Source organism: Anopheles gambiae, chromosome 3, assembly GCF_943734735.2.
Source record: "Anopheles gambiae chromosome 3, idAnoGambNW_F1_1, whole genome shotgun sequence".
NCBI lineage: Eukaryota > Metazoa > Arthropoda > Insecta > Diptera > Culicidae > Anopheles > Anopheles gambiae.
This window is the reverse complement of record NC_064602.1, coordinates 232,709-246,653: the sequence shown is the minus strand read 5'-3', so window position 1 is coordinate 246,653 and position 13,945 is coordinate 232,709. Positions and strand designations below refer to the sequence as shown.

The 13,945-nt window shown below is 45.4% G+C and overlaps 3 protein-coding genes across 4 annotated transcripts in view; 1 reads left to right on the top strand and 2 right to left on the bottom strand.

Annotated features, from left to right (window-relative positions):
- The window catches only part of LOC1278216 (protein pinocchio), a 28,210-nt gene extending 21,102 nt beyond the window's left edge, over positions 1-7,108 (bottom strand). Inside the window, exons 1-2 of the mRNA XM_061653248.1 lie at positions 6,507-7,108; positions 4,864-5,265 (exon numbers count right to left, since the gene is read on the bottom strand). Of these exons, the coding sequence (XP_061509232.1) occupies positions 4,864-5,131 (268 nt within the window). The 5' untranslated portion in view covers positions 5,132-5,265; positions 6,507-7,108. The remainder of the gene's footprint in view (positions 1-4,863; positions 5,266-6,506) is intronic.
- A 279-nt stretch (positions 7,109-7,387) lies between these two features.
- On the bottom strand, positions 7,388-10,865 carry LOC1278218 (TBC1 domain family member 23). Its single transcript, XM_061653243.1, has 2 exons — positions 10,489-10,865; positions 7,388-10,265 (listed from the first exon to the last, which is right to left on the bottom strand). Exons 1-2 carry the CDS (start codon positions 10,503-10,505, stop codon positions 8,084-8,086), a joined length of 2,199 nt encoding a protein of 732 aa, XP_061509227.1. The 5' UTR covers positions 10,506-10,865; the 3' UTR covers positions 7,388-8,083.
- Positions 10,866-11,259: 394 nt separating this feature from the next.
- Positions 11,260-13,945, top strand: part of LOC133392691 (uncharacterized) — a 30,199-nt gene continuing 27,513 nt past the window's right edge. For both annotated transcript variants that reach the window (XM_061653246.1, XM_061653244.1), the window contains exons 1-2: positions 11,260-11,450; positions 11,626-11,814. In XM_061653246.1, coding sequence (XP_061509230.1) covers positions 11,685-11,814 — 130 coding nt within the window. In that variant the 5' untranslated portion in view covers positions 11,260-11,450; positions 11,626-11,684. The remainder of the gene's footprint in view (positions 11,451-11,625; positions 11,815-13,945) is intronic.

Sequence of the window (13,945 nt, the reverse complement as noted above, 5' to 3'; positions counted from 1 at the left end):
GAGATTGTTTTGCAATTTGGCGGATTAGAATCAAAATAGAAGTTTCATCTATCAAACAAATAAATAGAAGAAAGATTTACATTCAAGTAACCGTAACCATGAACCTTAAACATCATAAGATGGAGCATTAATTTTAGTTTAATAAACCAAACACAACACAACGTTACGAGTTTCGTAACATTTACCAAGAGACACGCTTTACTTTTATATTTCTAGGAACGGACGTAGTACCCATCTTCAGCGGGAGGTGTTAGATGGTGCTAATTCTTCGCAGCAACATTACAACGACCATATAATCATCCGACACCCTGAGATTGTTCGCCAGTATGTACACAATGACAGTGATAGACAGGATTTATCTCGTAAACAGTGTGAGTGAATGTATATATGAGTCATCCGCCATCTTTATCTAATGGTTTAACCTACAAACGGAGACTCAGACGAATGAACTAACGAAGGTTTGAGATGAAAATCATTCAAATGAGCCCTCCTGCTAGTACTAGTGCGATTCAGACCCATTTTAATGCTTCGTAAAACATCTTGTTGGGCGATAATGATACTTTGGCGTTGTTTGCGTCGTTTAGAAACAGAACGACAAAAATCCCCGGGAAATTCTGGGTCTCAAGAATTTCCGGCCGTTACAAAACACGTTCAGTTAAGAGCGTAAACAAACCTCACACGAGACCAAACGAGACCGACCGCTTGTCGATTACAAGCAAAAATCAATTCAACTAATGTGTATTGATATTATCGCATCGTGGTTTGTTTTTCAACGCAACCTCCTCCCTCCACCACCCCACCTCCAGTGTTTAGGAATCACGAAACAAGTACCGAGAACCGCACTCCCACCATCCGCCACCCAAGGACGGAACGTTTCCATTGCTCGATGACCCGTTTTGCATACAAAAGCAGCCATTACATTGCCACCGGCTCCAAAATTTGTCAATGCGCACATCACCCCCTAACCTTCGCCACCACCGGCTACTACTAGTTGCAATGCGTACGGACAGCTTTGTGGTTGATAGTCCGGTGGACGCTTACAATCCAAACCTACACCACAGGCATTCAAGCTAGAGGGGACACGACCACATGTTTACGCATGCGACGTCACCTGTAGATTGACCGGGTCGAAGGTTGAACCCACCCCAAATAAACGACGCGCAATTTTTTGAATGTAAATTGACGTCACAAGCGCCGACACCGACCCAAAAGGATGCTGTACGAAAGCTTTATTCACTTTTTGTTAGGTATGGAAAACCCCAGACCAAGTAAACATAACCGAAAATTTCGGCTGTTATGATCACATGTTGTGAGATGAATGCAAAAAGAAAACAACGAGCCGAGACGGTCCGACTCTGAATCATCAAAACCGCATAAACTTTATATTAGAGTCTGCCTGCTTGAGTTAACAAATCCGAACCGGTAATCGAACTGGTTAGAACCGGTCCATGCCGCATCACGGGCGGTGGCGTCGCCACTTGTGCAACGACGCCTCTTGTTTACATCGCACAAAAAACTTTGGCCACTTCGGAAGGTCTTTCCCGGGCACGCACAGTACAATGATCGTGATAAGAAGAGTTGGGGGAAGGGGGGCGATGGTGGGAAGGAATTTCCCGACCACAAACATCCGGAGACGGTCACCATCACCGTCTATCAAATGCACGCGCGCATCTCGTACAAGACATCAAATGTCGCTTACGACGAAATTGTGTGTTAAACCAATTGTTGGGCAGTTGGACAAGGTCACATCAACGCATATTTTTCATGGTGCAGTTCCTTCCGCATTCCATCCCGCAGGGCTCGAGTCACTGTCATCAACTGACTCCAGAGCAACTCACGCGTGCGTACTTGTACTGTAACAAACCTGTCCAAACAACGCTCTTCTAGACTCTTCGGGGATCTAGCCTCGAGGAGGGGGAAGACACCATTTCACCACCCGCTAGTAGTTGCAGCCCCTGGCTGGTCACGTGACGATGGATGCCATTGTGTGTTATGGGAATTTTGTCATCCTATCGCCCGTTCCATCATCGCCAGCCAGATGGGCGGTTGATTCGTGGATCAAGAATTTGAACGCTACCGAAACGGGTTTTACTTGGCTGTCCCCACTAACGTGGCAAAACCCCACAAAAAAATCCCACTGTATGCTAATTTCTATCAACGGTAAATCAAATACTGAACTAAGCAGCAGCAGTTCATGATCAAACTTCAGTACGATCAAGAACCACGTAGGGGGGGGGGGGGGGGAGGGCTTTTGTCGCAACGGCTATGTTAATTAAACGTGATTTTCCGTTTCATTGGTCGTTTGTTATTGGGAATGGTTAAACGTGTGAATTAACTCACTTTGGTATCCCCACAATTATTGCAACTCGTCCTGCTGTTCGGTGGTATGTGCTCTCGGATTGTTCCCGATGATCATTTTTGGTTTACAAATTTAATTTAACGCAGTTTGGTAAGTAAAACCGTCGCTCAGCCTTATCTTTTAATTTGCTTTCCAACTGAATTGGCCAAAACGGATTTAAAGTGGGTTAGCATCAACAATGCGCATATTGGAACGATGGTCGTGCGGCAATGAAAAACATGTTATTCCTATAACAAACATCCGTTTCAGCTTGCCAAAACAACCGAAAATTTGGATGCGTATAATGCCGCTATCAGGTGTATAATAAACGTCTAGCCAACATCGTAAATAGTTCTTCGGAACAGGCTGTAATTTTTTTATTCAGGACGCACGGAACTGTACAACTTTAATCAATATCTGATAACCGATAAAGTGATAATTTCCTTTTCAACTTACCCTATAACCTACATACCCCCAAGCAGCACGAGACCTCGAGCAATGCGTCATCCGCCGTCATGCGACAAACGTAATATCACGATTCATTTTGAGATCCAACATCTTATCTTTGGACAAAACGGAAGTAACTCAACGCCACCGTTCCATCAAACCCATTCTTGTCTATCTGTTCCATAGCATATTGACGGTGGAAAAGGAACATCGATTAGGAAAACAGCCAAGCACTCTGGACAATTGTTCCCCCAAAGTACTACTACCCCCGCTGCTTGCGTAGGTTAGCTACAGACGAGATTCGTAAACAGATCATATCACCCGAAAGACGTCATTGCTTGTGCAAAGTCTCGCGCGCACCCCTATTTCATCAGCCAATGACGACGAAGAGCGAGTGAGCCGGAGCGATGGAAATTGAGATGAAAAAGCACAATAATAACAAAATCAACATCGACGGTAGAGCTCTGGCACATCTGGGAGGCAGGATGGTGCCAATTGTGGGTGGATGAAGTAAGGAAAAAATACTTATTTTAGGAGACACCACGAGGTGGTACCTGGACAGTGGAGTGTATTTAAGGACCGAGAAACCTTTCCTCTCCTTTTTTGCAAACAACAAGAAAACACGTTGAACACACATGAGCACTTTGTCGTAAGTGATGGGACTGGAGAAGACCATGGGAAGGATGTGCACGCACACGCTGTGTTTCATCTTCATAATCAGGAAAGAGGCTCGTTCCATTGCGCCCGTTGCCGAGAGCTATCAATCCCATACACCTCATTGAAGCGAGTGTATGCAAACAAACACAAACCACAGTGAGAAGGTCCGTCGTCCCAATCACCTCTTCGCATCGCTTCTTGCGATCATGAGCGAGGGCTATCTCTCGACACGGCCTCGAACCTCAGTTCGGTTCTCCTGACGATTAGATTATGTTTGCACCATGTCATCCCACTGTCCTGCCCGAACACAGGCGTGGTGGCGTGCAATTTCCACCACTTTTTCTGATTCGATGGGTGCAGGAGCAAAAAAGTTACTGAAAAGATTGTATGTAAAAATTACATAAATATGTTTTTCTCTCCTCAATAACTAATAATTCATCTCCGATCCGATGAGGTCGATTAAGACCTTGATCTGTCTTGAACCCCCCACCCTATTGCAAACATTCTCAAAGAAGCTGAGAGCAAAACAAGCGTCTACACGCTTACTGCCGATCGGACGATTGGTGTTTGTGAAGCAGATTATTACCGCAATATGATTTTTTTTTTTCTCTATTTTCACTCCCAAGAGATAGGAACGAAAAAGCGGCACACATAGCCGTGCAAATCGTCAAAAACAAGTTCCTTATTTCTGTTGACGATTCCGATTAGGAACATCAGGAGAATGGATACGATCAATACTGCAGCTGCAGGACCGCCGAGCTGAAGCGTCACCGTACGCCAGAGCGCAAGTGAACACATAAAGCATACCATAATCGACCGAGAAAAGAAATGGTGCACAAGAGAGAAATATATCTCGCTTGGCTTACTGCCCCAGCTAAGGGTATTGGCGTGGGTCACGTATCTCCGCGTTCAAGGAAGGATGTTAGCCATAGCTTCACTGCAAAAAAAGCTTGTTTACTCCAGAGTTTGTGTGCGGCCAGTAGCCCGTCATCGAGTAAACTGTCGATAGTTTTGCATCGCGCAGGAACTGGGGCAGTGGATAATTAATGCAGGATAGTACGTCATGTGATTGCTAGCGTCACAGTAGTGCCTGTTTACCGGAAGATTTATGTACACTCCGACACGAAACGCTTGATCCCCGCCAGTACCATCGATGAAGCGGTAGGGCGATTATGGATAAAGCGTTTGCTAAATAATTGCATAAATATGTCGCTCGACACCAATCTACAACATTTCGCACCGATCAATAGGCTTTAAATAGTGCTGGGATACTGGAAATAGTAAACAGAAACAAAATTACCACAGCACCATACGTTTTTGCTTAGACATGTTGACGACTGACTGTTTGCTTCCTCTTCATTTAAGCGTGTAGCGGTTTTTTTTTATCAATTTAAATTAATCCAAATATTTAGATCACTTACCCTTCATTAGCTGGTTTAAATTCGACACAATCGAGGTCGAGTTTAGCCCGTAGTAGGTCGTAACTGAGCGAGTTAGATTCGAGGCTGCCAATTGCCGCGCAATCTGTTGCGATCCGGCCGTTGAGCGCATCAGCATATTCGCGGTTGGTGGACCAACGCCACCACCACCGACGGAAAAGTCGGGATCGTCTGCATCGAACATCACGTTGTCCTCCCATTCGGACACAATGTGTCGGGAAGCAAAGGTGCCATTATCATACGGTTTCATTGTAGCAAAGCCTTTACACACTCACTATAGTACGAAGGATACGGAATCGTTCGTTTTGCTTCTTCTAGCTTTGACGCTCGAATGGTACGCTTCGATTAACTCTGCCTGTGGTCTGTGAGGAGGTGTGGTTTGACCTAAAACAACAAAAAATTCATTAGACAGAATAAAGACGAGTTAAGGGAAGCAAAGGCGCATCATGATTATTCAGAGTGGTTAATTAGCTATCAACGGGTTCAGCCATAGAGTGGGACTTTCTGCCGACCCCGGAGACACAAAGAAATCCCTTCAGTTCCCGGTTTGGCCGACCAGTGAGGTCTAGCAACTTACGCACACGCATATCATTACTTAACACGGCCGACGGATACATGTCAGGAAAGGTGATCTATTCAAATCAGGTAAGAGCATGTGACCGGGCTGGCTTACGAAGGATGTAACGGTCCAAGGCTGTTGTTTAAAAAAACCAACCCGAAGAAAAAGTATGAATTACTACATTAATTCCATTCTGAGCGTTACTTCTAAAAGCTAAAACACCGCGTTCCCATGTGGCTGCGGCGTGTTGGGGTGCGCTACCCCATGCGACGCTTATCGGTCAATGTGACAGGATCTGGCGATGGGTAGCAACAACAACAAAATCAACAAACGTGTTCGCTATAAAGCAGGTATCTAGCAACTCTAATGGAAAGATTAGACAAAACCGGTGCGTACACGTGCATGCCAAATAAATTGTCTGATGGTTTGCTTTTTACCGGCCAAAGTACGTCTTTGACGAAAATAGTTTCCCGTTCAAGGTGCAAAATGGAGCTTATGATGCCCCCAGATAAGCAGCACATAAATTTCCATTTGCAAAAAGATCTAATTCTGTCGTGCGGAAACGTGCGCACAAAGCATTCCATGAACAGATCCTTCAAAAGAAATGTACCGGAAATACCAGCACGAGAAATTCATTTCCTTGTCGCTCTAAATTCACACACCTTATTTTTCCATAAAGTGGTTATAAGTAAGAAATAGCTTCCTTCTTTGCGAAAGTCTCATCGCCGCCGATAGCATTACCCGCATAAAAACGGCTCGCAACAGCTGCTGGGTCGGCAAATAATCACTGTTCAAATAGACTGACACAGCTAAACTGCTGAAATCGTGACCCTACTGCCGCCCGTGTTGTTGTTAACTCGAGGGTCGGACGTGTTTGTGTGTCGCTGGGGCCAAATTATTCGGTACCCGAGTCGGTGATAGCAAAACCCCAGCCGCTTTCAATCCTAGACACTGTGAGCGAAATGAATTGAGGTGGGAGGGTTGAACCAAAGAGCAAAAAATAAAGGTCGTGCAGAATAATAACAGAGCGGAATTAAGCGTGGCAACAAGATAAAAAGGGGCTCACCTGTTCAGCTGGCCGCTGCGGTTCGATGGTTTGGAAAAATATCCAGGCGCGCAGGGCGGAGAGATGTTCGTGCCCCTGCTTGTTTGTTATCAAGATTATCACCTCATGCGATGAAAACAAACTTCTTTTTTCTTGCTGTTTTTTGCTATTCCTTCGTCAGCATCGCCCAATGCACCCCGTCCAGCATGTGCGGCGTATGCGTGTATATGATGATTTTATTGATTTTTCAATGAACTGATACGGACACCAAGAAATGCATCTGACGGTTCAAATGCACCAGAGAAAACTAGGAGAAAACGAAAATAGTTCACAGCAGCGAGTGTGCTCCACTTATAAGCCACCGAGAGGCCAACCAACACACAGACATACGCTCGCCACTTTCACTGAGAAGGCTCGCTGCCAACGGTTTTCCCTGGTTTAAATTTTTATCACACTAATTTTCCACACGTAATGCAAACTCGTCTATATATTTTTTCCAAGTGCATGCATATCCCAGCTGAAAGGGTGTCAGTTTTTGGCCCGATAAGCCCAGCTTGCTTGCCGAAAGCGAGCGGGCGCAGCGAAAAGGGGAAAAGAACACACACACAAGTTTTCCCTCGATTTTTTTATTTTTCAACAATATTGTGACATTTCTCTTGCGTGCACGGTGTGCGCTTCTGTCGGTCATCACGTTGACTGTGAAGAAAAGCTTTTTTCGATGCGTGTTTTCAAATTGAACGTTTCAGCAAAGCAAATATTATATCAATATTCTCATTGGGAACGTAGTAATGAATCCTAGGAGTAAAGTATGGGTTGATCTCATTAAAAATTCACTAAATCATACAGTTGCATCGGTATCTTTCGGATGAATGGTACTAATAGAAAGAAATATTATAATTACGTTTGGATTTTAAAATCTTAAGTAACAACACCCACTGCTTAATGCCTACATTGGGAAGGATAAACTCTGGGTGAAGATTGGTTTTTTATTTCTATACACAAGCTTCTTCGCATGTTCTTCGCGTGTCACAACGTCTCACTCTACTGAAGGGAATCAAATGGAAATCTCGGATTCAGTTCACTTTACTTATATATATTCATCTTCAGGGTTAAGGTAGCAAGGAATCAGTTTCCTGTTTATCGACAATCGACACAATATGTTCAGCAACATTTCTAATCGTGCTACAATATGTGTGTGTGCAGCTATACAAAATGCTACGAGTGCGTGTGTGTGATTTTCCCTACACGACGAGGATAAGTAACGGACATAGATTGGGGCGCACGATATTAACGACGATGGACTTTTAGCCTAATGCATGCATGATGAAAATAGTCTCAGCTAACTAAATAGACATAAAAACGATCGCAGGTAACGATTAAAATAAAAACGAAATTTTCAAAAAATCAACGAACATAACAACGATAATCATACGAAAAAGATACTACATTACTTCTTGACTGCTGATAAGCACTGAGATGATGATGGCTGCCGGATGTGGTGGTAACAAAACCAAAACGCTCTAAACTTAGCGCGTGGGGAATAAGGGACAATGCTATCAGGACGGACTAGAAGCCCTCACTGCGTTTCCCTCGACGGTTCACGTCTGCTTGATAATATGCCGCGAGATCAGATCAGTCACTTCGCTCGCGTTCGGTATCAGAAACCGATCCATATCCGTAATGACCAGGTTTTCCTCCTCCGGGTAGCCGTACTTGAACGTGATCAGGTCTCGATGTCGCTTTTTGGCCGTAATTTTTACAATGCTCTGGAGTTGCCGACGTACGATGATTCGGGCTCGATCCCGTCGAGTTTCCAGCTCACGCAGCACTATCATATGCTTGGCCGTTACCAGCAGGTAGCTGTCGTACATGTATCCATTCAGGTGTACCTCCTGGCACTTGAAGTACCGTATCACATCCGGCCCCTTCAAGAAGCTCTGTATCGAAACGATCTCTTCCGTCGGATCTGATTGTTGCTGAGAGTTCGTTTTAGCGCTCCGCACCACCAACGATGACTCACTGGCTGCGGAATTCAGCTCATCCTCATCCTCTTGATCCTCCCCGATGCTGAACACAGGTGGAACGTTTCGGTATCGCTTCCCATTACGATCATTCCGAGACACATGCTTCTCACCACCATTACCTGTCCGGCTAGAACCAGGCTCGTTCGCATTCGGGTTGGAAATGTAGTCAATAAGCTTTTCCTTCACCTCGGCCGACTTGGTTTTCATCGCAAGCGACAGTTTGCTGAACAAATCGATGGTCGATTTCCGGTCACCCGCAGTGCCATTGTTGTTGGCCGTATGGCCACTTCGTTGATTGCCTCGCTTGAGACTGTTCGTTGCACTGCTATTAGCACTGTTGGCACCGCTGTTGAGGGCTTTCGGGTTGTTATTGTTTGCGATCGACTTTCCTCCCCCATACCGTAGCTGCTCCTTATTGCACAGCAAGCACTTAAGCGGATCGTGATCCTCCAGACAATCGACCATGCCCTCACCGAAGTACTCGTGTATCGCTTCGTATCCACCTGTCAGCAGCGAGACGTATTTGGTATTTTTCTGCAAAAACGACGCCACCACCATGTGCGTGTACTGGTCCTCTTCCAGCCGTCCCGATCCCAGAAAGCACAGATGTTCGCCGCCCGCATTGGAGTTGGCATCGATAGCGTTTCGCTGCGAGCGTAACAATCCCTGCACCGCCGTCTGAAACGCTTCCGGTTCCTGTAGCATTAGATTACTGTCTAGATGGAAGGCGGTCGACAGGTGGCCCGAGTTGTACTGTTCCGCTGGCCGACAGTCAACCAGGAAGAACCGGACCGCCTCCGGGTGTGGGTTCTGTATCGACGCGTTCTCTATGAGTTCGTTTACCGACACCGGCAAGCAGAGGGCTTGCGACACGACCGATCCTTCCGGCTTACTGCTCCCGCCTCGCTGAGCACCGAATAGCACCTGCAGCAGGTCCCGCTTGAAGGAGGCCGGCGTTTTCACGGAGTAATACTGCGCAAGCGAACAGAAGTCGAGCACATCGTCCGCCTCGATGTTGCACGGCATATTGACTAGAAAACCGATGAGCTCTTCTTTGGTAGAAGCTTTCATCGCAAGGATTTGATCGCGCTGGTTAATCAACACAATCAAGCTGAGGAAGAACACGAGGAATGGATCGGACTGCTGGAAGTACAGGTCCCACATGGATAGCACGACCGGCAGTGTACAGGTGGAAGCAAACAGCGTTTGGAACCATCCCATCGCATAGCAATCGGGCGTGATGCGCTTCGTGTCCAGGATGGTACATAGCTCCGGATCGTGATATAGCAGCAGCAGGCGGAACACGTTGAATACGGTTCCATTCTTACTGCAGCCCTTTGGAATGTACGTATCACGAATCGCTTCGAACAGGTTGTACGTATCTGAACGTATCAGCTTCAAAGAAAGCAACGGCAGCATCAGCTCCACCCATCCGTTGTTTGGCTCGTACACAAGGTTGCGGTTTTTGCAGTAAAACGTGAGGATCGATTCGAGATCACAAACCACTGACACCTTATCCTCGTCCTCATTACCGAGCTTGCTGACAAACTCCTCACAGTCGGATCGTAACAGTGCCTGGAAGGGAAGGTCGTAGATTTCGTTGAACTGTGCCAGCTGGTCCGGTTTGTTGCGTACCCCCAGGCACACCTGCCACACGTCTAAGCGCAGCGCTTCGGGGAGTGTCTTTCCGTGACATATTGCGTAAATGTCGTCCACCGTACAATCATCCTGTAGCGCTGACTCGAGCTCGATCAACCTGCCGCGGGGAGACATAGAGAAAAATGATGACGAAATAAACACACGAACATGATCGGAAAGGTGACAGAATGTAAAGACATCGTAGTGACTCCCGTCGAAAGAATGAGTCAGCTTGCCCAAGGGGTTCGCTTATCACAACTCCCTTATCACAATGGTAGGGGGCTAAGGGAACCACCTCACGAAAGCGGGGCAGTGTACCGTGACCGAAGAAGTTTTCTTACCACAGTCCGTCCTCCATCGTGCCGTGCAAAAGCGCACAAGGGGGGAGTTTGCACAATACGAGCAGCAGCTGTAGCAGCTTTCACGGCACCACTGGATCTATGTTGTTGTTTCGAGCAGGTTCCGTCCTATTACGTACGTCTCTCTTTCTCACACGGTGAGACGTGGAAGCAAATGCATCGTTACATACGCGGTCAGCCAGAAAACAAACAGTTTGCACTCCTTGCTACAGCAAACAAGGCAAACGCAAATGTTGTTTGTTCTTAATCCCGTGGTAATTGACTTCACTTTTTGTACAGCAGGCAAAATAAGTGCCAACAAATTTAATTTTCTGCAAATGACAAATCGTCACAATCGAGCTGTCAAAACGGAGACTGTCGATGCAGGGTTCGTCAACCGTACATCGTGCACAGTGGGTGTTCCTAATCAGCTTATTTGACAGCAACACGAATGAAAAGCTTTTTCGAGAAATTAATATGTTTACTAAGCATGCAGCTCCAAACACCGATGCTTCTTCTGAAGATCTTTATGCTTTTATTTTTATAACCAAATTTCTTTCCTTTTTCTCGAATACAACCCAGCAATAGCAACAATTTCATCAAAGCAGCTTTCCGGTCTGTTGTTGCAGCGTGAAGCTTTTCTAGTGAAAATATCCTTGCCCACAAGCGTTACTTCCAAAGCTTCATTGGTGGTGGCATCGTTATCAGTTTCAGGTAATACACGCGCGTATCTTTGTGTGCGTGCGGTCGGGAAAAGTATATATCAAACGAAAATGTGACGGGAAAAATCAGTTGAACGGTGTTTTTCCACCAGTTGACTTCGAATTCCGTCGGAGGCACCGAGTGTGACTCCGTCTCGACAGATCAGTGTCAGTACCGCGCAACAGAAAAATTCATAAAATCTTTATATCGTCCGTCGTATACTATCTCGAGGTTTAAGAAAACAGATAAAGTGAATCTTACATGTGAGCTGTTTTAGTGATTAAAATTTAGTTTAGGCTTAGCTATTTTGAAGAATTACTTTTCTTAGTTAAACTGCTCTCTCTCTTTTCGTTTTACTTAAATTAAAGCCATTTTTTCTTTTAATCCTATATTCTCTCTAACTTTGTTCAATTCTGTGCATTCAATACACTCTACCAGGGTGAAACGCAAAAGTTTCAGTGCTGTACAAAGGTTTTACCGAGTTTTCGTTTGAACTGATGCGACCGCCAACCGCCAAAGCCAGCGTGGCCACCGGCCAGGCGGCGACACTAGCCATCCTAGTGTCGCTAGCCACGTTTTCCGGTGCCGTCCCGACCTCGGTACTGGCGGACTCGAAGGAAACGAACGGTAAGTGAAGCGAATACCATGTGTGTGTGTGCGGATAAATTATCTCATTCCCATCCTAACCGTACGTAATCTAATAACTGGAAGCGTCTCGGCAATACTGGAATAATATTTGCCTTTCTAAAGGAAACCCAGATGCTACTAACGGGGCAAGCTTTCGTTGTAGGGAACGCAAAGGGTAGATAATAACAAAATAACAAATTTCTGTGAAACAACGCGACCTACTGTTTGCGCAACAAACCACTACAGTAAATTGCATTTTCACGCTGACTTCGCTGATGGCCTGTTGACTTCGAGCGAGCGGGTAGTTTGACAGAGGATACTTGTTGAACACTGCACAAACCTACACGCAAGTTACATGCACGCGGGGCCAGACAGGAGCCAAATATCTTAACAAATCAACCGTCCCATGTGTTTCCTTTTGCCTACTTGACCACGTGTGAAATCCTTCAAGATAAAGTAAAATAATAACAGCTAAAAATTAACGGAAACTCCATCCGGTTGTTCTCGTGAGCACCCTCAGTTTAGCTTTCATTAAAAGTCCAGAAAGGCGTCGGCAAACTTGTCACGTTACCTGTCTGGTGGATGATTTGCTGGTGGTGGTAGTACGCGCGGCCAGATAGATGCCCAACTTATTGCGGAAACTTATTTGAAATATGAGTATGTTGGAATGTGAGCGAACAGAGAAGAAAGGGAACAATGGTGACCTATATTAATTTAAAAGGCTTGGCGAGCATAAAAAACTCATCTGTAAAAAAGTCGGAGTCCTCGTTTCACCGATTAGTAGTGAAGAATTGCAACCACAAATCAAAGAATAATGTTGAATTGTTTAGCAGTTAGCATAACTTTCATCCTGGTTGACAACTTCGTCATACATGACGAAGAACGTTCGCTTACAACGAGAGGCAAAAATTGAAATCCATCATACTCACACATTCAACGTTGGTGGAATGGTTGGTTGAACTGGTGGAAATTAAAATCATCCAAAATTTCATCGCGGTTTGGTAAACTCAATTACGGCTCACACAACTGGCTTTGGTTTTACCGCCGTAGGCATCAAGCACGCAATGTGCTTTCCGGTACTCCAAATAGCTCCTATACCACAGATAAGGACAGCAAGTTGGGGTGGTAGCTGAAGAGGAAGAGAGATTGCCAGCAGATTATGCCAGAACCCACACTGTAAAGTGCATGCCTGCACTAGTGACTACCTTTTTTTTGCTAGCTTGGAGCGGAAAAGGAAACATATTAGCTTGAGGTTGACGATGGTTCGGTACCGGAACGTGGTTTATATGTTGACCAACCAGGACACTGGTCGACCGCCAGACCGTTTGCAACTGTATACAATCCCCGCGTGTTGAAGAGTAGGTCCCGTTTGACCGTAATGATTTAGCGCACAGAATATATAAACATGGCAGGGGCATCCTGCCATTGGAGTTTGGAACCCAATCCGGTCACTTTACGATACCCCTGTCCGGCAGAGATGAAGGTTGATACGCAGCACATGGGTACCACCACCTAACAACAGGTTGCTCTAGCAGCATGATAGCTAGCAGCTTGATATCATCAACGCGTTCGTTTGTACCGGGATGAACGCCATTTCCAGGGAAGCGGAGAGAAAGACAGAGCGAGAGAGAGAGAGAGTGGGCGAAAAAAAGCAATGAAATAATAAAATTTAATTTACGACACTTCACTCCGTTCCGTTAATGGACATCAGATTGTTCGCATCCTTCCTTCCAACACCGGACAAGCGGGTCCTATCCGATGGTCAACTTATCGCCCGGTCGAGGAGTGTCGAGTCGTTAACCGTCAAATGTCGGGAATTAAAAGTGACTTTTTTGTCCTTTTCCACCAGAATTGATAGTACTTACGTGGAGTATGTAGTTTGTGTGAAGAGTTTGTGTAAAATGAGACATTTTTAAATGTAATGTCGCAAATAACACGAATGAATGACTTTCGGATGTGTCTATAGCATAAAGTGTGCTATAAACAGATCTAATATAAATATATCATTCTAAAGCTAAGCTAACAAAGATATCTTCCAAGTGTACTGACTTTTTTTTGCTGTAAAGAAATCACCATGCTGCACCATGTTAATATTTACCCATTTCGTGGCCAAAATCCGATAAGAACAATA